This window comes from Polyodon spathula, chromosome 13, assembly GCF_017654505.1.
Source record: "Polyodon spathula isolate WHYD16114869_AA chromosome 13, ASM1765450v1, whole genome shotgun sequence".
NCBI lineage: Eukaryota > Metazoa > Chordata > Actinopteri > Acipenseriformes > Polyodontidae > Polyodon > Polyodon spathula.
The window spans coordinates 12,105,714-12,133,474 of NC_054546.1; the positions used below are offsets into that span (position 1 = coordinate 12,105,714).

Consider the following 27,761-nt stretch of genomic DNA (forward strand, 5'->3'; position numbering starts at 1 on the left):
CTGTAGAATCTTGTTTGAATGCAATGATTCTGTAGGTGTTTCTTTCTCTCATTTAAATGTAAACCCAAAAGATATTAACAGGAACCAACCCGAGTTGAACCTGAGACCGAAGTGGAGTCTTGCTGGGAGCGAGCTGAAACACCGGACATGGATTGGAGAATTTAAAATGAAATGTATTAATGCAATAATATGTGTTATAATCTTTTGTAGTGTTTGTATAATCTTTAGTTTGGAAAATTATGTAAATGTAATGTTTAATGCTGCTCAAATCAATAATTGTGAAAATCATGCTTTCTTTAGGTATAAAATAATGCAGCAAGAAGCTGGTATAGTTTGATACCAGTGGCCAGTTTTTAGGCAGTTTCTTATCAAGATGGGCTTGATTCCCAGAATTGAATGCTAAGTTTCTGCAGCACCCTTTTTAGCCTAAGAAAATGTTGTTAAATGTTGAAATAAGGTTTAATATGCTTGCTTTTTACTATAAACTATTTGTGCGTGTAAGACCATATGCTTAACACTGCCTGTTATAATAATATACATGAAATTGTCTCTCATCAAGATAGGTTTACATTTAAAATAGTTGTGCCATAGGGAATAAACTGTCTAGTTTGACTCTGAGTTAAAAGATGTTGCAACATAAAGTGATGTTTGAAAAATAAAATAAGAAGCTTAAAAAGTAATTTTAAGAAAAAGAATAGAAGATGGGTTTTAAGAAAGTAAAAATTTTATATCTTGCTGTGAGCCTGTCTTGAAGTCGTGCCAGAAAGTAAAGGGATAGTTGGCTCGAAGAGCGGAGTTCTCTTATCAAACAGCGTCAAGGTTAGAGTGTCTTCTCGCCATAGAAAAATCAGGAGGAACCTTGATTATCGCGGAAATTGGAAAGCTAAGCGCACAACTAGAAAACTGGTTTTAGCTGGTTTTTGTGCAGCTGAAAAAAAATAGGAGGTTGTCCGCAGTTCAGCTGAATTCGTGCTGTTAGGAAACTCATAGGACAGACACATTACAATCTTACACTTAAATAAAAAACAAATAGATTATCCATGAAGAGAAACTCTATATTGGGAAAAACATAAGATGGAAGTTCCCTATAATATCTGTTAAGCACACGCCTGTAAAGAGAGAAGGAAAACTAATTTGAAGAATAGAATGGCATGAGGGAATATATTATTAGACATTAATACATATAATCAATATAATCATAACTAATAGTGTTGTATATATTTCAAACAACACTCATATATTCAAAATAATATTATTTTCTTTGTTTCACCTAACTTTTTAGATAGAGGAGGGGTCGAGAGATGAGCGGATGAGATCATGATCGGATGTGTGGACCAGGTGTCGTATCTTGAAAAATTGCTGACACAAGGCTCTAAATTTTTAGGCTGTTGTGTGCCAAAAAGATAAGGTTGGACTTGATAAAGATTCTCCATGTATTCCTATGGAGACGAATCCTATAAAAACTGACACTTTTAGTAAAAGGGTACCACATTCTAGACCTTTGCTTGACAGGGTGAAGTGGTCCATCACTTGCAGATCTCCACCAGACTGATTCCTTTGTTCACGCTACTTTTCCTTATAATAGGAGGTAAGCATATTACTAACATTGTTATATCTTACATGTATTGGTTGTATTGCTGTAAGGTTTTGAAACTATGTTTTGGTTTTAAGAGAGTGTTATACTGAATGAAACTGAAATATAGAAGTGGGTGCTTGTAGACCGCATGCATTGGAATTTGGTGGTCTGATCAACCTACCTTTTTCCCAATATTAAAAGCATTTTAATAAACCGAAGGAGCATTGCTCTGATTCGTAAAACTTAAAATGAATGAGTCTTGAGTGTCTTTTTTCTTGATTAAATAAAGGTTATATGGACATACTTACAGCTCGTCCAGTGCTCGAACATAAACCACTAGGAGTTTATAACATCTCTGTCCTCCTAACGTCTCCCCTGAGTTAAGAGTGTGTGCAGAGTAAACAGAAAATAAATAAGACCGAATAAAAAGAGTACGTGAAAATCTGCAAAACGCAGCAGACGTGACTATATATATATATATATATATATATATATATATATATATATATATATATCCTATAATATAGGAAAGTATTTATAATTATTAATTTTGCATTGCATTATTCCTGCTAAATTGTACTATCTAATGTTATTGTAAGAAATGTATTGTAATATAAATGTAGAACTGTCCTAAACAGAAACTATTTTTAAAACAACAACAACAACAAAATAATAATAATAATAATAATAATAATAATAATAATAATAATAATAATAATAATAATAATAATAATAATAATGACTATATCATTTCTGACCAGAAACCTACCGAAACATAAACTGACAAAGTTATTTTAGTCTACCTGACTTACTTATTAGCTCACATTAAGTGGCACAATTTAGTCTGTATATCATGATTCGCATAGCTTTTGTGCCAGTTCAGTGAAACAGTTTATTTAGGTCAATCTTTAATATTCTACTATTGAACTGCTGTACTGTTTTACAAATACAATATTTATAATCTGTATTAATAAAAGTTGGTCCAGGATATGCTTTGGTGTCTGTTTTGCTGTTTTTAACAAGTGTGTACTCTATGTAAAATCTCTACTAACTAGAAGTTGTAAATGCGGGATTTAAATGCAGGTTTACAATAATAATTCAAAGTCATCTCAAAATGGGCCTTTAGTGTAATTATATATCTTTACTTTAGTGTTAATGCATGTAGTGAATGCATTTTAAATGTATTTCTTAGTTTTACACAGGCTGTAGTTAAGACACGCAGAAATAAAGTTCAAATCCTCCCTAAAGTATTTCTTTTGTCTAATTCACATTCCTTTGCTTCTTTTCAGTTCTGAGTTTTTAGTTTGTCTGTGTCCTCCTCAGTCAATCCACGACAGAATCCCAACAGTGAAAAAATGAAACTGTAAAGAAAGCAAACTAGATTTCTGTTTTATTCTTCATTGTCCACTTTATTCAAATAACTTGGCTAAAGTTTTCCCAATGGCTTCTCTGGTTCCAAATAGAGAAGACAAATAAATAACTTATTTTAACTATTGACATCGCATCATAAACAAGCAGGGGAATTTACAATCCATACATAAGCCTCAGAATAGTTGTTTGGCAGAAAGTTGATCCTGGTCAGGTGCATCCTGGCGGCTGTAGTACCTTAACAGGTGCTTGTATGCCAGCTGGTATGATTGAAACACAATACAACAAAAAACTAGAGATAAATGATACAGACTTTTCAGCTGCTCCATGTTAGGTTATAGTTTATGGATTTTCTAAACGTGTTTTAGTGGTAAGCTAAATGAGGAAGTTTACACATTGAAAGATGGGTTACTGTGCTTCCAAAACACTGTGGTGTCAGATAACATCGTGTAACAATTTTTTTTTTTTTTGTTCCTGGGTAGTAAGTGTTATTTCCTAATTGCTTATGCCTCAAAAGTATAGAAAATGGCTATTATTCCCCACAAACTTTGCTTTTGTGACCAGGACAGTGATGTTTCAAAATATCACTATTTCCAATGGGAAACCGGGCATGTATTTATACTAAAGTAATACAAAAATGACTACAAAAGATTTAGAAGTGAGTAGTTTTTCGATGATTTACGATTATACTGTATTTACCTAAACACATGCTGGTGGTTAAGGAGATTATATTAGGCCATGAAATGTAAGCTATTACATTTCACAAAAATCAGCTTTAAAATGATAACCTTATCCAAAAGCTCAATATTTACCAAAAAAAAAATGAAAATGAAAAGGATATGTTAGGCAAAATGTTATTGATGGCCTTCACATGTCTTTTTAATAGATTACCATGGGTATAGGCCTGTCTACTAGTGTTAAGAGTTTGTCATTGAATTCATTACGTTTCTCTGATCGAAGTACAGGACACATGGCCACTAACACTTCAATAAGTAACAGAAGCTAGAGCAGTTTTGTGCCATTTAACTGAATTTTATTAAGAAATACTAGTCTTGAAAAAAAAAATGTGTTAACATTTTATTTTGGATAATAAACAAATAAAAAACAATGACACTATTACCTATTTCTAAGTATTTTACAAACACTAATGTTTTCAAGCCTTTGACTTTCTTTAACAATACACCATTGTCTTGTATTTGACACATAAACATTGTACATAATTGCAGCTTTAACAAGTGACTTTTTTTTTTCCCTTGAGCAACCATACTATCTTTCCAGTATTTCTCCAATGGAATTACACTCAGTAATCAACTAAAGTGGTTGCATGCTTATGCCACATTTTAGCATTAAATCTTTCAGATTTCTGTTTATAAAAGATGTGTTCAAATAGTAATAGTTAGCTTAATATTATACATTTTTATTTTGAATTGTGTGTGAACAAATTTACATGTTAAGAAATGTGTAGCTCTAATGCATAGTAACACAAAAAACAAGAACTATAAAAAATATTTTTTTCCAAACAATTAAATAGCCACACAATGTGTATATAATGTGTGTGTGCGTATATATATATATATATATGTTGTAATCAAAAGTGTACATACCCCAATGGAAATTTATAATTTCTATAAATTTCTCAAACAAAGAATTTTAGGAAAAATCTTTTGTCGCAGAAGTTTTGCTTTTCTGGTGAGGAAGAAAAGTTATAAGAAATAGATGTCCACAATTATTTCAGCATTTTTTTTTTTTTTTTTTTTGCAAAACTAATATTCATACCCTTTGATGCTATGATACTATTATCTACAAGGTGCTAGAAATTTCAATATGATAATGAAGAACCTAATTCTAGAAAAGTCTAGAAAATGCTGGATTGTAGGTGAACATTCTTAGAGAGTATTAAAGGGTTAGGCATTGGATGATTGCTGTCATTACCAATATGTCAATATGGGAAAGTAAAGAGCTAGCTGAAGATCTTAGGCAGAGTTTTTTTTTTTTGTTCATAAAGCTAGAGAAGGATACAAGAAGATTTCCAAGCATTTGAATATCCCAATTTCAACTGTTGTTTCCATTTCAATCACAGGTTGAGTATTGCATGATGAAGGTCTCTATGGTCGCAGGCCAAGGAAAAAGCCATAAGGACATTTGCTTAAAGTTTGATGAATATGAGTTCTGGTCAAAGGTTTTGTGGAGTGATGAAACAAAAATCGAGCTATTTGGTCACACTGACAGTACAAAGAAAAGAGCACTATACTTATTGTTAGGCATGGAGGTGGTAATATCCTTCTATGGGGCTGTTTTTCCTCTAATGACAATTGAAATTTAGTTCCAATACATGGAGTCCATATTCAAGACCACAGTCACTCTATCCAGGAATGGTCGTCCTACCAAAATCTCTCCAAGAACAAACCGGAAAATCATCAAGGATGTCACAAAGAACCCCAGAGTAACATCTAAGGATCTGCAGGCCACTCTTGCCTTGGATAATGTGAGTGTTCATGACTCAACTATCAGAAAAAGACTGAACAAGAATGGTGTTCATGGAAGTATAGCCAGGAGGAAACCACTGCTCTCTAAAAAGAACATTGCTCCCCACCTCAAGTTCGCCAAAGAGCACATAGATGATCTACTTCTGGAACAATGTTCTCTGGACAGATGAGTCAAAGGTAGAACTTTTTGGACTCAATGAGAAACTTTATGTTTGGCAAAAACCAAACACTGTGTTTGAACAAAAGAACCTCATCCCAACTGTCAAGCATGGTGGTGGGAGTGTTAAGCCTGGCACATAAACTTACATGATACACAGTAACACACATACAACTCATGATAACTAATTTGTCCCTTGAAATAAAAATCTGTGCAATTCACATTTTACTTCACAGAAGTTGTGTACTAGTAACACATGATATCACCATAACAGTTGTCTTTTAAAATGGTTTATTGTTATTTATTCACATTGATTCAGTTTTCTCCCCCAAAGTCATAATAAATGGATGTGAGGCAACTGGGTTTGTAGTTTGTAAAACATTACAAATACATAACAAATGAAAGATAGGGAATTTAAAGTATTTTACATGGCGATATGGGCTGAAAAATGGTTACCATATTTACTGTAAAACTGTCAACAAAACTGAATTATTCCCTTTTTAACATTTCACAGGATACATTTTCAGCAAACGGTCAGTGTTAGTAACATAATTCCCATAGGTGTGTGGCCTTGCCTCATGAGAGGATTGCAAGAGCTCTGTGTTTAAAACCTGATCAGACCCATCATATGCAATATTGTGAATGGCACCTAAAACAGGAGGAAAATCTTTATTAACAATGCAATGAACCTGATATATTTCCATATCTGTGTTCATGCATTTGGTGCAAATGCTATTCTCACACAGGCAAAATGCTCAAGGGCCAACAAAACTCCTTTTTAATCTTTGATGATGAAAGTGTTATCAACAGAAATACTCATTGGGCTGCCCTTCAATTTTAGCAATGACTTCTGAATCCAGGCTGGACCTTGCTGAGAGAAGACGGTTAGACTCTTCTGGGCTGACTCTTGTCAGATATCCACCTTCCAGACCCTTTGCCTTTGGGCTTGGGGACAAAGCTTCAAATGTCACATAGGAGTCTTGAATATCTTTCGCCTTTCTCCCAAACATCTTTATGCAGCGCCTTTTCAGGGCCCCGCAGCAGACGATCAGTGTCAGGGGCATGGCTATTACACAGGCAACAGGAATCAGCCCTTTGATGCACACACAGACAATGTACTTTGTTCTTGGCATGAGTCCATCAGTGGTAATCCTGTTCTTGCTTGGGCCGACATTAATTCTGCGCATGTCCCTTTCTCCGAAGATAGCATACAGGACATAAAAATTGTGTTTTTGGCTGTAGGAGCCCTCCAGGTTAAGGTAACTGTATGATCAGTGTCCCCAATTATCTTTACAGACCTAACCACTCGTTCCAGCTTCTGTTGGTGGGAAGAAGCGTTTGCTGGAAGGCTGCTCACATTAGTTTTGTTCCTATCCTGTGGGACAGTGCCACTGTTTGGGTCAGATGTCTGTCCATTTATTCCACTTTCATCAATGCTGTGATTTTCTAGTTCTGGATACTTTTCAGTATAGCCAAGGGGCTTAATGTATGGTGTTTGTGAAGTTGTGGTTGTAACGACATACTTAACCACCAGCTTTTCTTGGTAAGCAGCTTTCTCCACTCCATTGGGTCTCTTCATCAGTGTTTTCTTTGGGAGGGTAGTGGTTTGATTTTCGGCTTTTGCAACATCCATTATCAAAAGAGAAATTATAGCTTCGGCACTCCCCACAAAGTTTGTTGCTCTGCAGACATATTTGCCAGAGTCACGATATGATACAGCAGGTATACTAAATATAGACCAAATGGTCCCCACTTTTGAGATTTCCTGTTGCACTGTTAAAAAAAAGTAGACATCAAAATAATACTGCATGATTTTCAATTGTTTCAAATATACACAAATGAAGTGTTTATATATAAATAGTTGCGACTGTTTTCTACACTGAATTAAAGTCAGACATGCATGATATAGAATATATTAAATCAAGTAAACAAATGTTTTGACTATTGTCTTAAACAATGTACCTTTCTTATAATTTTACCTCAGCATTTATGATTGATCATAAAGAATTTATTATTTATTCAAAAGATAGCTTAGGTTACATAAGCTAAGATAGTGTGTGTGTGTGTGTGTGTGTGTGTGTGTGTGTGTGTGTGTGTAATATTATGTGGGTATATATATATATATATTATATATATATATATATATATATATAATTAAGTAATGTAGTTATATATATATAATATATACTACATTACTACATCAATTAGTGTAATACATACCTGTCCCATTCAGTTGTTTTCCATCAGCTCTTCTCCATGTGAACTCTGGGATTGCCACCCCGATGGTGCTACATCGGAGTAGTACATTGTTACCCACCGGAGTAGTTACTCAGGCAACAGCAGCGTGTACTGTTGACATCTGGCATTGCCTCAGTTCAACCTCACTAAACAAGACTCCAGAGAGACTCTCGGGTTCAGAACATCTAAGTCTGCCACTGAAGATGACGGAGACTTCAGAAAATTGACCAAATCATAAAGCCGACAGTCACAAACCCAGGGGTTGTCATGGAGGCCTATCGACAAGAACAAACAAAACAACCAGGTTAACATATAAACAGGTCTACATACTGAATACAGTTCAGTGGGATCCAATAATCATTATCCAATATCAAATATTTATATTGTATTTGCCTTATAATGTGCGTCTACTTGGGACATTTACTAAAAGTATTTTCTGTGTACAAATGATAGCAGGTATTGACTTCTACATTTTTAATGCTTTTTCCTTGTTTATAATTTGCTTTTACCTTGACATGATTGTTCCCCCTGTGCCACACCACTTTGATTATCCATGCTTTTTCAATGCTTTGACTGTTCTTAGCTCTACTTACCCAAAGCACGGGTAAGGTAACTTTTCTTTGACCAGTGGCTCTGGTGATTATGTGGACAATTTCCCTCAGAGAGATATGTTTTCTGTAAGCTACTTAAACCTTACTGTGGTTAAGAATGGCTTGTAGTTATGTTTAAGAACAATTCTGTGCTATTTTCTTAGATAGCACCAACCATACACAAATAAGGATGAACCATTTAAATTGTAAACGCTAATCCATATTATTTAGTTTATTTTCTGACTATTGTGACCATTTATCTCTTTTGTTCTTGTTAAATTACATTTATATAATGAAATAAACACCCAATGGTACTTTATGTCTGTCTGCAAACCTTACAAATGAAAAGATTTTGACATTAGCTCTAGTCGTCTAGTATCCCCCTTTTATCCCTTCCACTTTCTAGGACAATGGTTTTATTCTGTAAGATTAAAAGCTAAAGTAAAGCCTTGAGCGTTTTAAATGTTTTTCTAATTTAATCCCAAAGATGTATACAATGACAAAAACAGGGCCGTCTTACCTAGAACAATCTTTGAATTGTCAATATAGGTACCATGAGCTGGCTTCACACTCAGCCAAGCTGCCATTAGTTCTGAAGGTAGAGTAACCAGACTATTGCTGGACAGATCCAAGTATGTGATGTTTTTCATGTAAACCATTGCCTCTGATGGTATAGAAGTGAGTTGATTGTTGTGCAAATCAAGTAGCCGTAGGTTGGGCATGTCGACGATTGATTCCTAGGGAAAATAAGTGAGGGCATTGCCATCCAGCCTTAGCTCGTCTAGATTATACAGACCGCGGAAACTGTCCGCATTCACAGTGGACAAAGAATTAAAGGACATCCAGAGCAATTCCAGGTTAGAGAGGTAATAAAAGGCTTCACTTGGAACCCTCTTAATAGCTGTCTTCTCAATTCGTAATTTGGAGGTATCTGAGGGAAAGTTCGCTGGTACTGAAGACATCTCCGGGTCGTTACAGAGAACTCTCCTGCAATCAAAGACGAGGTACAATACTTAATATAAATACAAACATCTATGTTATGATTATAAAATACCTTACATTTTTAAACACAATTAATCAAATTATGTGTTAGTTTTGTGTGTTGGTTATTATTTATTCTCCAGTCACACTAATTGGTGAATTAGGGAACAAAACACAAATGGAAAGAAAAACACAGAGAAAACATAAATCAGCTTTAACAAGTAATGTGTTTGTTTTTCATAATAATAATACAAAATAAACAACTTACATACCTTGTTTTAGACCCATCACTGAGGCTATGGTAGAAACAGCTACACTGCGAAATACAGGAAGCGCATGCCAGAGGTAGACCCCCTAATGCCAAACAGCAAAACCAACTAAAACTGAGAATCATTTTGCCTCCCAACTGTGCTAGACTACTGAAATATAGAAATATTCCTTTCTATTTTAACAGAACATCAGAGGCATGGCATTGTCTCCCTGCAGGCTTACTATCCCATAGTGATCTGCCTGTTCTGAATCCCCAGATAAAAAGGATAGACAATAATTAAGGAATGGACTTGAGTTATTTTCATTTTGATGCTTATTGCTTCCTGGAATCCGATAGGTGGAGATGTCACTTGCTTTATATGTGCTCTAAACATGAAAATAATTTCAAGTGAAACTTTTAACGCATTAAAGTCTTAATACTTAGAATGAAGGCTAATGGTGTTTCATTTAAACACCAATGAGCATGCACTTTATAAAGAAAACATACAGGTTTTGGATTGAATGGTGTCTACTGTATTTTCCATTTCTAAAGTATTGTTTTTATGTATATTTTTCACCACAATATTTGGAATGCATAATACCTAATAATCATTACGCAAATACATATGGAAAGTTTGTAGTAAAATGGACACACAGTAAATCATTTAAGAATTAAACATAACTTTTAATATATATATATAATATATATATATATATATATATATATATATATATATAATATATATATTATAAAAAAAAAAACGTTTTTTGCAGTTTCTGTGTTCAGTTTGACATAATGTGATTATTTTTATTTGTACTATGTAGGGTTCTTTTTCTGGGAGCAATTTTGCATTATCTATCAAATAACATTTTTAGAATGCACTCCTTTCATTGCTTGGACCTGATCCTTACCCTGAAATAGCATGCCCCAACAGTTCAATCCTAAATTTCCTTACTAAAGATTACACTTCCACTGTAGAGCCAACTAGGACAAAGGATATGCAATATCATCATATTGTCATCCTTGTTATATAGCCTAATACATGTTGCGAATTTAAAATTAAGGAAATGCATTCTGTGTTAAATCTGTGAGAATGAACAACATTATTAAAAAAAATAACATTATATATTCCTCTTAGATATCCTCAGACTAGCCTTTGTTCTTTGTTTTCCTGTTGTCAGAACTAGTGTCTTAGAAAGCTGAAGGAATCACAAAGTGTATTTTAAAAATTAGTTAAACTAAATCCAGTAGTCTAAACTGGAACAAAACTAAGCAATTTGTGTCAAACCCAAACTGTCCCTAACCAGCATTTAATAAATCTGTTTTCTCAAGCAAATTATTGCCCTCTTATTGCTTGGTTCGAATTTTGTATTAACAGCTTGATTTTCCTTTCTATCTATCTCAACCTTTGTATAGTAGTGGTTAAATAAAAATAAATAAATAAATAAATAAATAAATAAATAAAATAAGATAGAGGTTCCAAAATCAGTTTAGAACTGCTTGGTTTCATTTATAACCCATGTAATATGATTCTGTATTTTAAAATGCTTCTTTAGATCTACCAATGTTCCAGAGGAAGCCTAGTAGACAAACGTGTAATTGATTTAGTAATTGATTTACTAATTGATTTTGTTATATAATCCTTTATTTTTGTATAATTTTCAAAATGTGGTTTCTTTCAATAAATATGTAATATATTGCAGAGGGGACATTTGTATTGACGGGACCTTGAAAAATACAGCAGTGGATCTATGCCAGTTGTGGCTGACAAAATAAACAGGCTGGTTCTCAAGGGATATCCCAATCTGTGAAACTGTATTACAAACACATTTATCATGAACCAATCTATTACTTTTCACTAAATGTATTTGTTAGTAGTTAAAGAGGATTTCTGTTCATGTACTATGATTAGACAAAAACAAACAAAAAAAATTAAAAACATTTTTACTTTAATTCTAAATGATTTCTTTAGGGGTGATTTGGGGATAGATGGAGTACTTTTAAAATGTCACATGGTAAGATTAGTCCTGTACTTGTATATGGAGGGTAAACAACAGAAGAAAAGCACACTTTGTTAGTCTGTCTGTTAATCACTTAAATGGACATGTTTCTTAGCACTGTTGCTGTCTTGCTTTCTATTCTTCACACATCAATCAATATACAGAGGAGTGTAAAGTGTCAGTTTGATTGATTTGTGTCACTTTTCCTCATGCTTGTCAATAAAGTAACAACAGCAATAATAAATAATGAAAGAAAAAAAAAACAGCAATCTTGTGAAGCTTGCTCGAGTAACTGCTAGTAAGCCTAGGGTATCACGCTTTTCATGTTTCTTTTCAACTACCCTACTTGGTTGGTATAACTTGTACATGCCACCAACTTGAGTACAGTTACAGTTTACACATTGGATCCACTTGACAGTTAAATGGCTTGCAGAAACCTAGACAGAAAACATATTCATGACCCAATGGAACCAATGGCTTGATAAAATAGTGGTATTGTATAGTATTCTGTGTTATGGAGGTTCTTACAGGGCTACAACATACACTGTAACACAGTGTATATGTATATGGCTCTAAATGTGTTGCATTACTATTGGCAATTTCTTTCGGTAAAATTATTATCTCTCAATAAACTAAATTATTTCAATAATATTGGTCTCTGTAGGTCTGAAAATCTACAAATCCACAAATCAAAATGCACAATCCCCCGGATTTATTTACTTGCCTTTAAAAAAAACGAACAGCAAGACAATTTTATCAATTTTGATGTTACGTTTATATTATTGAACAGCTAGCACTGTACCAATAGTTCAACTATTGGTTAAACCGAGAGAAAAAATAAAAATAAAAAATAACATTAAAGGGAGTTTCTGAGAATTTTTATTGTATAGATAGTTCCCTGTTCAATCCTAATCAGTTCGAAAAACAGTTCAGACTGTAAGAGACAGCACCAGGGCATAATTTTTGTTTTCATATTTTAAAACATGTTTAATTATTTAAACTTGTACATTGGAAAGTGGTTATACTCTAGACTTGTGTTTCAAATTTCAAATTACGCTGACTTAATGAAAGAGACATGCTCAACTGGGCTCTCAAAGCAGAGTTGGGTTTAGCAACTTTTAGAATATATTGCTTGACCTTGAAAAAACCCAAATTCCATAATTTTTTTTTTTTTTTTTTTTTTAATTCTGATCTGTAATCAGTTTTGGGCGCTACATTCCTATTAAAGTATTAACTAAATACTTCTAAGTGATTGTATATGATTATATATTGTTCTTCAATGTACTTTAATGGCTTTGTATTTAGGAAAAAATACATCTTTAAATAAATGTTATGTTTCTATTTATGTGTATATATACCAACAAAAATCATCAAATGACAATTAATTAACATATACATAAACTGTAAATATATACATAAATAGATGATATATTGTATTCTACCTGTTCTCAAAATTCAACTTAAAATTAATTCAGTTTATTAAATTAACTTGCAACTTTCCTCTTTTACAGTTATATCTTATTATTGCATAAGAGTGGGCTGCTTGTGTATACTTCACTGGAAAGCAGTGTTGAAAAGAACACCCTTACTTACAGGTAGTAAAATACTGGGGCTAAAAAGAGTGTTGAAACTCGTCAAGGTGTCAAAGCCCCAGCTTATATAATGTTTTATTGACATGTCTTCGTACTGCATGGGATGTGCCTCTGTCTTAATGCACGACGACTTCTTCTCCCTCTCAGGATGTAGTTTTCTGTATGTGTGTGCCAAGATATAATGATGAGGAATATTATACTGTAGATAACTGGATGGCATTGTATGCAGTGTTAGCATTAAATAATTGCACCCATGCTGCTCCACCTCTGCAACAGACTCCCTCTGGGGGCAAATTAATCTCACTTCCCAACCTTAGAGTAAAGTATATGATTTATAAATAAATGAAAATCCCTACATGCTCTTAAATGACTACAGAATGATATACTGTAATAATCAATGTAAAATCACTGTCAACCAACCAGCCTGGACACGTGAAACATGTTGAAGAACTGTCCATGCAAATCCATGACAGGTGGCAAGCCTACAGCACTATGGTATGATTATAGCGATTTAAGAACAGCTTTTTTTATTCATTTAGGGTCAAAGATTAATTTATATTATTATCTAACAGAGTGACAAAGCTCATAACACTAGAACATGCCAGCAACAAAAGGCCAAAGCTGACAGATGCAACAACAGCATGGCGAGAGTAACAATCATCTTAACACAGGCACAGCACTGACAACTTATAAAACATTTTATTAATGAACCAAGTAAAGCTATTCTCATTCACTGTGTACTGTCATATGACTAAATGCAGTCTGAACCGTTTCCATGGGTATACAATCTCATAATCTGATAAGCTGAGTTCTACAAACAATGTTCTTTTTGTTGTTTTCTCTGAATCTATGGTATGAACGGTTCCAATTAGAGATCTTGCAATTGTAACATGTGAGCCGACATTCCCTTGTGTTCATTTTTTAAGCTGCGTTCCGCTGGCTTTTATATCACCAATCCCTGCCTACTTTTGGCAATCAAAGGTCATGTTCATTCCCACAGTCATGAAAGGGCATTCTTTATTATGGCAGTACCAGTCTCTCATTGTCATCACAAATGGGAATTGCCTACATGCGCTCAGTGCAGGACCTTGCATGTGATTAACTTCATTAGAAAACATCCCCATGGCTTCGTCTCTGTGTTTTATTGCAACTTTCATATAATGTTGACCCATTTGATTTGAAGTGCTATGGTAGAGATGTTGTTATGCTTCTTTTTTTTAGACATATGCTTGAAGGGATAATTTAATCAACCTATATTTTCATCAGATTGAACTTTTTACATGTTTAATATCCCATGATGTGTGTTTTCTATAATTCTACAATTATCTGTTGCTTTTTCTTCTGAGATCAGCAATTCATTTTTTAGGCCATTGGGTCTGCTTCAGAAAAGTCTCCTAAAAGCAGAATGTCTAAATTGAGGTGGTTTGAACAATGACAAGGTGTGTGCAGCTGTAATTTTTGTCCCTTCTGTGACTGATTTTATGCACCTTTTTTTTTTTCTTTTTTTTTTTTTTCTTTTCCAATTACTAACTCACTATTACAGTTGGCTGAAATTGCAGTGAAACACCCCTAGTGGTCATTTCTAAAACCACTTCAGCTTTCAGGAGTCTTTTCAGAAGTGGCCTCCTTGACACTACCTAGTAAACCTGGTGAATAATGAAACAGAAACAGAACTTTAAAAAAAAAATGTATTGCTAGTATTGAGAAATCTTGTGGCTTTGTGACCTTTCAACACCTGCTTCTGAACTATTCCATGATTTCTCAAAATCAGTAAGAAAACAAAGGTAAAACAATGCAGACAGACAAGCTGCTTACCAGTTAAACTGAACAATGGAGAAAATGATACAATCTAAATATTCAAACATTGTAGCTATGCAGTTTAAAACATTTGAAAAGGACCAAACATGTATTTCCACTAGGGAGCAGCTAGCATGCCATTTTAGCAAGAAGATGCCTCACAGAGAAACAGAATGTGTGCCTGCAGCTGGAATTACCTACAACACAACACACATCCAACAAGGTCATGTTTCTGATGAGTGAATAACTTGTAGGGCACTGCAGCTTTAAAGGTTATTTAGATCGACACACCGCATCTCTGAGTATTTCAATATTAATCTGTCCTTTTCAATTTCAACCTGTATTCCATTCAGTTATCCTTCTAAACTGCCTCATACTTGTTCGCCAATAGCAATTGCCATCCAGACAAACACTAATATTGTCTTACCCTGAATTCAACCAGAAGCAGATTTCCTTTCAGGGAATCAGCCAAATCGGTCAAATTTATTATGAACTTTCATCGACTGCTGACAGAATTTCCCAAATCCATACTTATTCACAATGTATTAACCTACTGTCTTCTGCCTTTATTTACACTGATGAAGGCATTAGCAAACATGTGTGTCTATTTACCATTCATCCTTGTAATCAGGGATTTCCGTGAAAGCAAGTGCTGATATGTCTGCATGGAATTTGAATTGATTGGTTATTGATAGTGGAACAATTTCAGAGGAATACTATGAATCAGTACTCACAATTATTCAAGCACTGAATACACACCTAGTGCACAATAATGACAGAATGTGTGCCTGGAGTTCACTCATTATAAATGTAATACTGCTCAAAGCTGTGTTCACTGGTGATGTAAATCTGGTACTGAATTAATGAGTTAGGGTTCACTCTCTCCATCATCTGCACTTCAGCCCTTTGATTTATCAATCCACTACATATATTATTTTAAAAAGGCAGAACTAGAGTGAATTACACACATGTACATGTTTCAGACCAAACCAGACCATATTCATGCAACAAACATGCTTACAGTATATACATGGTTATTGACACTGAATCATATTGTCTGTCTTTAAATCCATTGCAACTAGATTCAAGCTTTGAACTCAAAGTTTGTTTGCCGGTATGGCTAGGCTTGAAAGAAAACAAATCTGGGTTCTGGGCTTTTCTCTGGATCTAAAAGAAAACACAAACCACTCTTTGAATTGTAATCTGGCAGTTAAAAAATGTTCCCACATTTGTTGCATACCAATTTTTCTCATGGATGATTAGGACACTGTTTAGCTGAATAAAATAAACCATGAAGTTGAAGCTAACATGAAGTACAATGCTATATTAAATATGTAAATGAGTGTTATTAAAAAAAAAAAAAAAAGCTTTCCCAGTAGCAACACACGTATACAATTACCTTATAAAATGTACATTTGCATAGTATTTCTGTAAGTTTAATATGCTTTTCTCATTCGTATTATGCATCTACATTATTTTACTACAGTTAACTGTGTGTTTTACTTCAGTGTTACACCAAGAATATAAGAGTACAAGAAAACAATTTCTATGTCAACGGGACAAGAGGTGTTACATTGAAGACGTGAAAAGGCGTGGGTCCTTATGTATTCTGTTTTGGCGATAGGGCAATTAAAGAGCACCAGTAGAAGTCTTCTATTTTCAGTGGTGTGTACTTGTCATTACCCACAGCAGTGATGTAATACCAGTAAGAAATCCCAGTTAGAAACCAGTTTAAATATTCCATTGTATTTAGTTAGATGGACTGCCTTTCTTATCATCTGGATACAAAGGCTTTGTTGTGAACTAATTGTATGCTGTGCAATGGCGTTGAGTAAATGCGATTAAGTAGGTCAGAGCCATTAAGACATTCTTTTTCGGATTGAATCAGGGAAAAAAAAAAAAAAAAAAAACTTCACATAACAACGTTTCACGTGAACGGCCCTTTAAAAGGAGGGTCCATATGGTTACTTAGGGCAGTCAGGGAGAAAGAAGAAAGTGGTCGAGTTGTGTATTTTTATATGATATATAATAAAGAAAACGGTTTTTAAAATGGTTACTTCTTATCCTTTACCGGAGGGTTTCACTGATATGGATGTGTTCGGATTAGGGACTGCTCTTCTTGTGGAGGGTAAATATTTGAGTGTAAACTAGTTTCATCCTGATGGATATATTGCAAGATGCTGTTATCGTCTGCATATGACTAATTACAATACGGTGGTTTTAAGATTAGCTTTTGACTATCTTGTCCATATGTATTGAATGGGCAAATTGAACAACAGTTGTTATGTATACTGATATTATTTTATCATGTTTGCTATAATATAAATATAATATATATAAATATATATATATATATATATATATAATAAGTTTTATGTTTTGGGAAGACAGTTTAATATTTTATAAAATGAATATAACATGCAGCATGTGTACATTTATGAATGTTATTTTAAAGTTTTAGATTGGAATTAAAATGGTTTATTATACATTATCTATTTCTTTTTAGGCAAATTCTGTTTCAACCAAATAATTTTACCTGTATGAATGTATAAATAGTTTGTTTTGTTTTTAAGGTCTCCTTGGCTTCTTACTCAATGGACTGGCGATACTTTCTTTTTTTAAAGTAAAGGAAATGAGAACTCCCAGTAATTTTCTCGTTCTCAGTCTGGCTGCGGCAGATAGCGGGGTTTCCATGAACGCTTTTGTTGCAGCGTTCTCCAGCTTTTTGAGGTAGTGTTTTTATAAATCCTTTTTACACAGTGATTACACAGTGATTTTATACAGTTAATATCTGATGCAGCACAAGCATTTAAAGAGAACAATACATACAACTATATTCTAATAAAATAAATACTTCAAATAGTATACTACAGTGTTACAGACTTGCACACTTTTAGTAAGCGGAATACGTTATTTGTTGTTATGCTAACCTGCTTTGAGTTTGACATTATTTAATAATGTCGTTATGTAACTTTTTTTTTTTTTTTTGGTATCTCCTTCAATATTTTATGGTGTATTGTATTACTATTTCATCCATATTGCTCATAGCTTTTTTAGTGGAATACAAATATATTTTAAAAAGGCATATACTTCACAAATAAATAGTACAAGGATGGTAAAACGTTGCAAAAAATAAGTATATTAATTTTGTTAGGTAATTTGTGTGTTGTCAGTTTGCAACTGTGCTTACTGTAATTCAGAAGTGAGTATTATGGAAATAGAAGTATTGGTGTCTCTTTGCATACAGCAGAATTAGAGTAAGAGACAGACTGATGTATAGCTATGGACATAATTAAACCCCCCAAAAAACTATATTAACATAATCAAAGAAACTACAAAATTATATGGCACTAGTTTACCAGAAGCCGTAATCGTTGTATTAGAAATGCCTTTTTTAAAGTTTGTTTTTTTTTCTTAAGTATATGGAAAACTATAGAACGGTATGCAATTTAGTATGTTAATGTAACGTTGTTCAGCAGTTTCATTCGACTTGATGAAGTAAAATGAGTTAATTCTATAATCTGATGCAAACCTTTGGACATAGCTGTAGAACACGACTAGGAGATGGCCTAGAAATGAGGATGAAACTAGTACTAACATACTGATAGGTTTGCAATTGCCTACAGTTGTACAGGGGGGTGGTTGGATTTGTAGATAGAAATACTAAACTTACTTGCAAGCAAATTCCAAACGTTCAAATGCAAGTTTTCTGAGAGGAGCAAAACAACTTCAAATGTATAACACTATTAAGAAACAGTTTGACATTGTATGTTGTCTGTTAGTGTTATACCATTCTAATTATTGGATTCCTCTTGCACTTGATTCAAAGCTCCTGTTAAGTTTAGACCAAAGCTGAACTAGAGAGGGTGTTTATTGCCATTGAAATTGGAAAAATCATTATTCAAGTGATATTGTTGACATTTAATTCAACGCTGAATGTACCTGGCAAGCTTTTTAATGCACAGCATATGGGGGGGGGGGGGGTGGGGGGGGGGGGGGGGGGGGGGGGGGGGGGGGGGGGGTTCGCTGGTGGATTCTTCTATTTGTTATTTGATAGTTCTATTTGTTTAAATAAAAAGTAAACTGTGTGGGTCCCTGCAGTGGCGCTCCCTCTGGGTTGGGAGACAAAACTGCCAGGGTCTGTATCTCCTCATCACTCTTTAGCCAACCCTACAGGCCAGGGATAAAATAACTGGGCAGTCTACATTTAAAATAAATAAATAAAAGGTGCAAAACATGTAGCAGTAATGCGATGTGTTTGATAATGTGTTTGCAGGTACTGGCCATATGGTTCGGAAGGTTGCCAGACTCATGGCTTTCAAGGGTTTGTGACAGCTCTAGCCAGCATCAGCTCCTGTGCAGCCATTGCCTGGGACAGATACCACAAGTACTGCACCAGTAAGTAACACGTGTCATGGCAACCGCACAAAGCAAGGGATCACAACAAGGAAGTGTGAATAGGTTGTATTTAAAAACAGCTCTTTCTTTGCACCAGCATTCCTTTGTCTCCTTCATTCTCCCAGGGATGCAGGATCAAAACAGAGCATCTGGAAAATAACCATTACCAAGATCTTAAAATTAGAATGAAAGTAGTCATCTGATCATGTATTTATTTATTTTTTTCACAATTTCACATATGGTGACGAAGGAGTTTAAAAAATGCTTTAGAGGTTCTTAGGTATAGTGTTTCAAAATTTAAGAGGCAGCTTTGACCTGAATTCAGAAGATTCTATTCAGTTCTAGACATAGGTAATGCAGGCTAGACCAACCAAAGTCTCTTTTTTACAGTAAGAACCAGCACCATCTAGTGAACATCTACTCTGCATTGCCAGAAATGCAAAAGGAAAGCACAGTAATTGTTCACTAGAAGACATTGCCATAAAGACATTTAGTCTGATCTAGGCTGTGTTTTATATGTCTATGGCTGGCAGCTGAAAAGGCAATTCTGAAATCAGGACAAAGAATCTTTGAATTGCAACAGTGCTTTTTGTAAAAACAAGTACAAACTGCTACTGCTAGCCTCTTGTAGAGTAGGAACTCTATACATAAGCTCCTTGATTTTTCATCTAAAACTTTGTAACACCAGTTATTTGTAATCTTTTTGGTCATGAATGAGGGTGAAGGACTAAATGTCTCTTGAAATAACTATTTTAACAGTTACACCAAAACTACTCAGACAGAAACATTTTATTTTCAGCATCAAACGTTTTATACGCACTATTATATATTATATAATTTTCAATTGAGTTAAAATAAAAAAAAAAATCAAATTTTTCCATTTTTTTTTTTTTTTGAGGAACAAAATTGCAGTGGAGTACTGCCATAACAGTTGCAGTTGTGGTGTGGGGATGTTCTGCATTCTGGTCTGCCATGCCTCTGCTGGGATGGGGAGAATATGATTATGAACCTCTGAGAACCTGTTGCACACTGGACTACACCAAAGGAGACAGGTACAGGAAGCTTGCCGTTGTCTTTCAACACTTGTAATGGTGTCTATTGTTGCTTTGTTTACTGCACCTTATAAAGTCGGCTGTGGTATAGTAATGCAAAGGCAAGCATGGTGAATCACTGTGGCAAAGAGTTTTACATCACCTACAACTAATAAAATAAAATAAACCACATGAACATAATTTTGATCTTTTATTTAACATCATGTAATCAAAGAAACTTCAAAATGATGTCACAAAAGTCTACTGGAAGCCATAATATGTCACATTTTTCAATTTGTCAGTTTTTCATTTAGTATACTACAAAACAGTATATAATTCAATCTGCTATATACTTATATAATAATATAATTCAATATAATTCAGCATTTCATTTGACTTTATGAAGCAAAGTGAGTTAATTCTACAGGGTGATGCAATGCTTTTGGCTACAGCTGTAAGTATGGTAAAGCTTTGTTATAACCACAGTTAAACGGATTGTGTATAAGCATGGGAAAAGCATGTGTCCTCACCATGTCACGGTGACCCCTACAGATCATGCACAAGATGGTGCCCAGCTGAGACCAGTCAGACTGGGCACTAACCTTCAGGATTCAGTATTTTGTTAATGTATGCAGTGGCGCTGGAAAAACTTTAATAGTTGGGGAGCTGAAAACCATTGAACCAAACTGTAACCCCTGTATATGATGGAAGTGTAAAAACGGTATTTTATTTCCAGTAATCGTTGTAGTCAAGGACAGGCAGGAGGCTTCAAAGGTTGACTTGCCCTCCAGTGTCATGTAGACTAATTTTTGCAGGGAATAGGAATTGTACTGTATACAAGCTGCTAATGAGCTCCAGCTACTACCCGACTCCTGTGAGATTGCAACCATGAGATTTATAAAGCTCCCCGCCCCTGTTGTGACAGTCACGGTTGATTGGTCTATTGTTGTTTGTGTTCCAAAGCAATGGAAAAAGGTGCAATGTGTTGGGTCCTCAAGTGCTCATCTTGTAAAAGCACAGCCGCAGGGTGAGTTATACAGCACAGGTTCGTGTCCTGGCTGTGCAAAGTGGCCGGTCTTCACTGGAGATTCCAAAGGGAACATCGCATTGCTTCTGGCACACCCCATGGTTCCTCCTTATCACACTACAGAAAACCCTGCTGGCCAGATGCCAGTGAGCTCAAAAGCAGACACTTGCAGGGCTGGCATTTGTCCTCTAGAGGACGGTAGCTTGCTGACGTCCATGCTCGAGTTCCTGGATGTAAAAGAGGAAGCTGGCTCAGTCCTGCGGTCGGACGACCCCTCAATCTCCAGTTCTCCTGAGCAGTGTGGATAATTCCTGCACAAGACTTAATTGTACACACTAAGTCTGGATTCATACATACACACAAACACACACACACACACACACACACACACACACACACACACACACAAAGGTACAATGCACTGAACACACAGATTCACAAATCTAGCACAATTTATCATTGCACCAGCAGATGCACAGAACCCATGTACCTAACGCCAGTACCCATAGTTCCTGCTCCCCTGAATATATGCTGCTTTGGTACTCCCAGATGAAAAGAGAATTGGCCAGGCAACTGGAACAGAGTCAGTTGATCTTCAGTCGGTACATGGGTTACAACAGTATCACTCACATTTCTTTGTTTGGTATGGCTGTGAAGCATTCAGAGTTAAAAAAAAAAATTCTCTTTTGCCTGCAGAAATTTCATCTCCTACTTGCTTCCAATGGCATTTTTCAACTTTGTGGTTCCAGTTTTCATCATGTACACTTCCTATCAATCAGTGGCACAGAAGTTCAAGAAAACTGGACAGAAAAAGGTAACATAGGAACAGTGCAGTACAGATATACAAGTACAAGTTTAAATAGAAGTTGTTCTGTGCTGGTTGCATAACCAAATCCATTATGCTCTATTGGATAACCTCACATCCTCTTAGACGAGAAACAAAGAGACCTCTCTACAGTGTGCAAATGAACACTGCTCTTTTCATCGATGCTTCACCGTTGCATAACCTCTACATACACATCAACACAGTGGGTTTGAATTATTTTGAACAGTTTCAACCCCAAAGCAAGAGTCTCACTCAGTCCAAGAGTACTACTGTCTTTGTTTTTCAAAGGCATTGAGGGAAGAAAGTTAACACCAGTTATGTTGTACTTAATTCAAACTGATATTGATAGTGAAGTATGTCATAAAATGGTATTGCTAATGAAGCAAGACTAAACACTGCATATTACTTAATAACTGCATCCAGTCTGTCAAAAGTCTCACCGAAATTGTTATAAATAGGAACTTATATAAGTGAAATATTTGGAAAAGATTTGGAAATAACCATGTATGTTCAATTTGTATGAGGAATTAAAACATATGCCAACTTGTGTTTTTTTTTTTTCAGTTTAATACTGGACTTCCGCTGAAGTCACTTGTTATATGCTGGGGCCCCTATTCTCTTCTATGTCTGTATGCCGCTGTTGAAGATGCCACACTTATATCTCCTAAACTGAGAATGGTAAGAAAATATAAATGTACGTATTATCTATGATGAGTAAAGTAATGGATAATTACAAAAAAAAAAAAACAAGCGGACAGTGAAGTAGTCAAGTATAGGCATTATGGTTTCTGTTGAGAGGAATTTGACAGCTACTTAAAAAATGTCTACTATCTATTAACATAAATTGTTTAGTTTTCCAATTCAGTCTTTATTTGCATTTCTCCTTTGTTTAAAAGCAGAGATGTGCAAACAATTCTGAGGTATTGACTTTTTACTTGTAAAGGACTTTTTATAAGGTGGGCTACTACTAGGCATTATTACACAAAAGTGGAGTTAAAAAAGTGATCTTTATTTATTTATTTATTTATTTATTTTTATTAGATCCCTGCTATCCTGGCCAAGACTTCACCAGCAATAAATGCTTTAATATATTCTCTCGGAAATGAGAACTACAGAGGTGGAATCTGGCAATTCCTGACTGGACAGAAGACGGAACCAGTTCAGACTGATAACAAGACAAAATAAACAAGTTGTTGATTTGTTGAACTTCAACCTGTTAATAATGGATGAAACTGACTTGTTGAACTTAAACTTATGGTTAACCTGTCATTTCAATTGGTTCCACATTGGAAGTCACAAATCACCATTTGTGTATAAGCTAAAATAAAGATGGATAAGAACTGTAATCGATTCCATTCCCACTGTTTTATCAGCAGTTAAAGTGCATTATGTTTTCAACAAGCTGCCTGTAAAATATGATTGTTTGTCGTAAATGTGAATGTCATTACAAATAAACTTTATTATGTGGTTCAAGTTTACATGAATGTCTGTTGAAGAGCGTCTCTAACGCTTCAAGAGCTTTTTTAGTTGTCCGGGAAGTACATTTTTAAATATACTGTAATGTACCACAACTGTGATTAAGTACATCTAGTGACAATTATAATAAATAAAAGCATGACAAACTGTACACTCCTTGGATTAAAGTTCATAAAACAAAGAAAAAAATAACTTTAGTGAACACAAACTATTAACTGGTTTCACATCCCCAAATTAGCAGTAGTCCTAAAGTATGGTTAGGTTGTCCAAGTTCTGTATAGGTTTCTAAAGCAGTATTATTGCCTGACCTTTTCTTTTGCTCTTCCAATGTCTGCCAAGCAAGTGATATACCCAGTAGTCAAAGACTTTTCACTGTGTGAGGGAGTAGAGCCCTGCTCAGCTTCAAGCTGCAGTAATAACTGTGATAATGATGATGAAGTCTGTAATTGTACCAGCCTGCCCCGGGAATCAATAAGTGTTAACAGCACAAACAACTTTACCCACACAATAAAACCACATTACAATCCATCAACTGCATTATGAGTAGGGATTCTGTTTTTTGGTTTTAATTAATTACATTTTTCAATGCTTATTTTGAGCTATTTTGACTTTTGTGTAAATAGTTTTTTTTTTTTTTTTTTTTTTTTTATGTCTGTTTGTTTTGTTTTCGGTTTTGTCCTAGCATTCTGCAATGTACTAAAATCCCTTCCCATACACCTCGCTGGGGAAAGAATACATGATATATATATGACCTGTAGTCGGCAGATACAGATAGATACATAGATGTAAAACAAACACCAACCAACTATTTTGCTCTGAAAAAGAATGTGCAATATGAAATACACATATTCAGGAAAGCATGAGAGAGCCAGAACTGTCATTAACTGAGTGATCACAGCGGAGCAATTCAGATTTCTGAACAGCAGGCTACCGTCATTGTGAAAAGGGAATGTGGGGAGAAGCTACCGTTAATGAAGTCAGCCACAAACAAACATCAAAGACTGCTTTTGTAAAACAACACAAAAACAGACCAATGCGCGCAATGTAGAAACTGTGGTGGACTATACTATAAACAGTCAGAGAACTACTACAACATGACACGTGACACACCCTTACCTATAATACACCTCACGACACTGAACTAAAGCTGTATCAACGTGTTTGCAATGAGCGTATAATCTCACCAAACTATAAGCTAGTATTACACAGATCCAGGATAGTCATACCCATTATACTTCAATATCATGTACTTTTGCTTGCCCATGAAGGACACCAGGGGATATTGAAGTCAAAGAGTCTGCTTCACGAGAAGGTATGGTTTCCTAAAATAGACCAAGATGCTGTAGCCATGGTGAGACATTGCTTGGCGTGTCAAGCGAGGCACTCAGAACCATTACAGATGTTCAAATTCCCAGAAGCTGCATGGCAAAATTTCAGTGCAGATTTCTACAGACCTCTCCCCACTGGGGAATATTTTCTGTTCCTTGTAGACAAGTACTCTAGGTACCCCATAGTGGAAATCATCAGATCTAATTCAGCTCATGTCATCTTCCCTGAGATGGACAGCATTTTGTCTATGTTTGGCATTCCCCAAAATATGAAAACTGACAACGGCCCGCCATTCACAAATTCGCAGCATATCTAAGGTTCAAGCACAGGATGATCACACATCTCTGGCCGCAAGCCATTGCTGATGCAGCAAGATTCATGCAAACCATAGGGAAATTCCTATGAATCGCTGGAATGCATGGAGTTCTAATGAAACAAGAACACCACACATGACTGCCACATCCCCACATTAAGCTGCAAACTACATGCAAGAAAGTCCAAAAAATATGTTTAGAAATGTTTAAAAAAGAAACAAATATCAAAGGCTTGCCTTTTCAAATTCTCATCAATGATAATGGTAATGGTACCAATGATATCACAATAGTACAGCTATGGCCAAGTCAAAAGCTTAGCACCATCTAGAATTATAGGGTTGAAACATCTTTTTTTTTTTTTTTTTTTTAACTATAGAAACATATTTAGGGCTTTTATTTTCCATCATGTAATTGCAAAAGTCTACCAGAAGCCATACTAGTAGTATAGTATTTCAGTTACATTTCCAAATGTAATTCATTATGTTAACATAACATTATTCAACAGGTTTCATTCGACTTTATCAAGCAATATTAGTTCATTCTTTTGACCATACCCTGGTAATAAATGTCAGTACTATGGTGCCCTGAAGACATATCAATGCAGGACCACTGTGTAATATTTGTTCCAAATCTATTGTGTTGTTATTGTTGGCAGGGCTATAGTCTGCAATTGTCTCCTAGAGTTTCATTACAGAGCGTAATTTGAGGGATGGATACATGTCTTCAGTGATTGTGATTCCTTTGGCTCAGTTATGTTTTGTTAAATTAAAAATATCATTATTGGTTCAGTCCTTTAAATTAAATCTGTTTTGTTGTTATTGTTGTTGTTGTTGTTGTTGTTGTTGCTGTTTTAACAGAAGTAAATTATTTTATCATGACTTTCCAAACTATAAAAATGTCCAGCAACATAACAAAATCTATATTGGGCTGTTTTAAACTGTTGTTTGGAAGCGTGGCTGTTAAATCTGCCAAGTTTCATGTCTATGCGACAAACAACCACCAAAATCCAAGCATTCTATTAAGCACCGCACAGTAAAAAACATAAAAGGCCCCTTTATCAGTCACCTTCATCACCTACATGTAATGGACAGCTCCGTGCATTATGAAATGAAATTGTTTGGATATCTCCAAAAGGCTTGCGTGCTATTTTTAGTAGATATTATTTGAATCCTAAATGCAAAACCTCCAAAATACCACAAAACCACATACTGTAGCTGTCGCGAATGCAAAAGCCTATTTCGGTTTGGGGAAGCAGTCTGCTCACTATGGCTTCAATAGTCGCGTCTTACCATGAAGGCGCATTTTTAGGGTTCGTATAAATAAAACATAATAAAGCACATACAGCAGCTATTTCAATTGTCGCAAAGCGACCTTGTTCCAAAAAGAAATACTGTAAAAGGAAATAAAGGATCTAAACCTAATATGAGTTTGTAAATGTCACTTTTCTCACAATTAAAATAATACGTTAACGTTGTAAACAGTATATTGATTACTAATCTTAACAGAGCATGTAATTATATATTAATGTTATAATAAAAGTAAGCTAAAGTATTATGCAGGTGGTTTCAGTACAGTTCCCATCGTTGTTTTCTTTTTCACCTCCACATGCAAATGTTTGAACACCAGCCTGAATCATGGTCCAATTTAAGACGCAGTTTTAGTTCATAGTGTAACCTACTGGAATAGAACCCGGGTTAAATTCGTCTACTGAAAAATGTGCTGACCACAATACCTTCTGAGCCCTTCCAATCTGCCCGTTTAAATTTCAACAAAAAGACCAGTCTTATGCGAAAGTAAAATAAAGAAAGTGTTTGTATTTGCATTAGGACAGTTTGCAAAATGCAAAATGACCATATAGCTTGTGTCAGGGGTTAAGGCACGTGGAGGGATAGTTTTTCATGTTCAGTTAAAAAGCACTTTTTAACTCTCAGCTCATGTTGTTTCATATAACAAGAAGCTTCATTTTGCAGGGAGTGAATGTAGGAGGCATGTGTAAGAAATGCACTTATGGATATTACACTTTGCAACTATCATAATATACAGTAGGCTTAGTGGCTCTTCCCAAATTACCGTGGGGGGGGGGGGGGGGGGGGGGGGGGGGGGGGGGGGGGGGGGGCGTGTTTAAATAGATGGTCAATTATCGCAAACAGCCGTATGTACAAAGGTAAGATGCAGGTATACATGGGGTTATTTGCGGAAGCACAATTTAGAAAGTTGACAGACAGCAGATAAAATAAGCGACGTAAAACGGCGAAATCATCACGACACACAGTTGGGGGTCCATACTTCACAATGGTAAGGTTTAAGTAAATTAAAATAAAATTA

The 27,761-nt window shown here is 35.1% G+C and overlaps 1 protein-coding gene and 1 pseudogene across 1 annotated transcript; one reads left to right on the forward strand and one right to left on the reverse strand.

The window, feature by feature from the left end:
- Positions 1-6,390: 6,390 nt before the first annotated feature.
- LOC121325889 lies at positions 6,391-9,790 on the reverse strand (annotated as a pseudogene).
- Positions 9,791-16,989: 7,199 nt separating this feature from the next.
- Positions 16,990-23,785, forward strand: rgra (retinal G protein coupled receptor a). The gene is made up of 7 exons (XM_041269239.1): positions 16,990-17,163; positions 17,609-17,765; positions 19,312-19,433; positions 20,332-20,485; positions 22,188-22,305; positions 22,882-22,995; positions 23,359-23,785. Exons 1-7 carry the CDS (start codon positions 17,085-17,087, stop codon positions 23,500-23,502), a joined length of 888 nt encoding a protein of 295 aa, XP_041125173.1. The 5' UTR covers positions 16,990-17,084; the 3' UTR covers positions 23,503-23,785.
- The last annotated feature ends 3,976 nt before the right edge of the window (positions 23,786-27,761 follow it).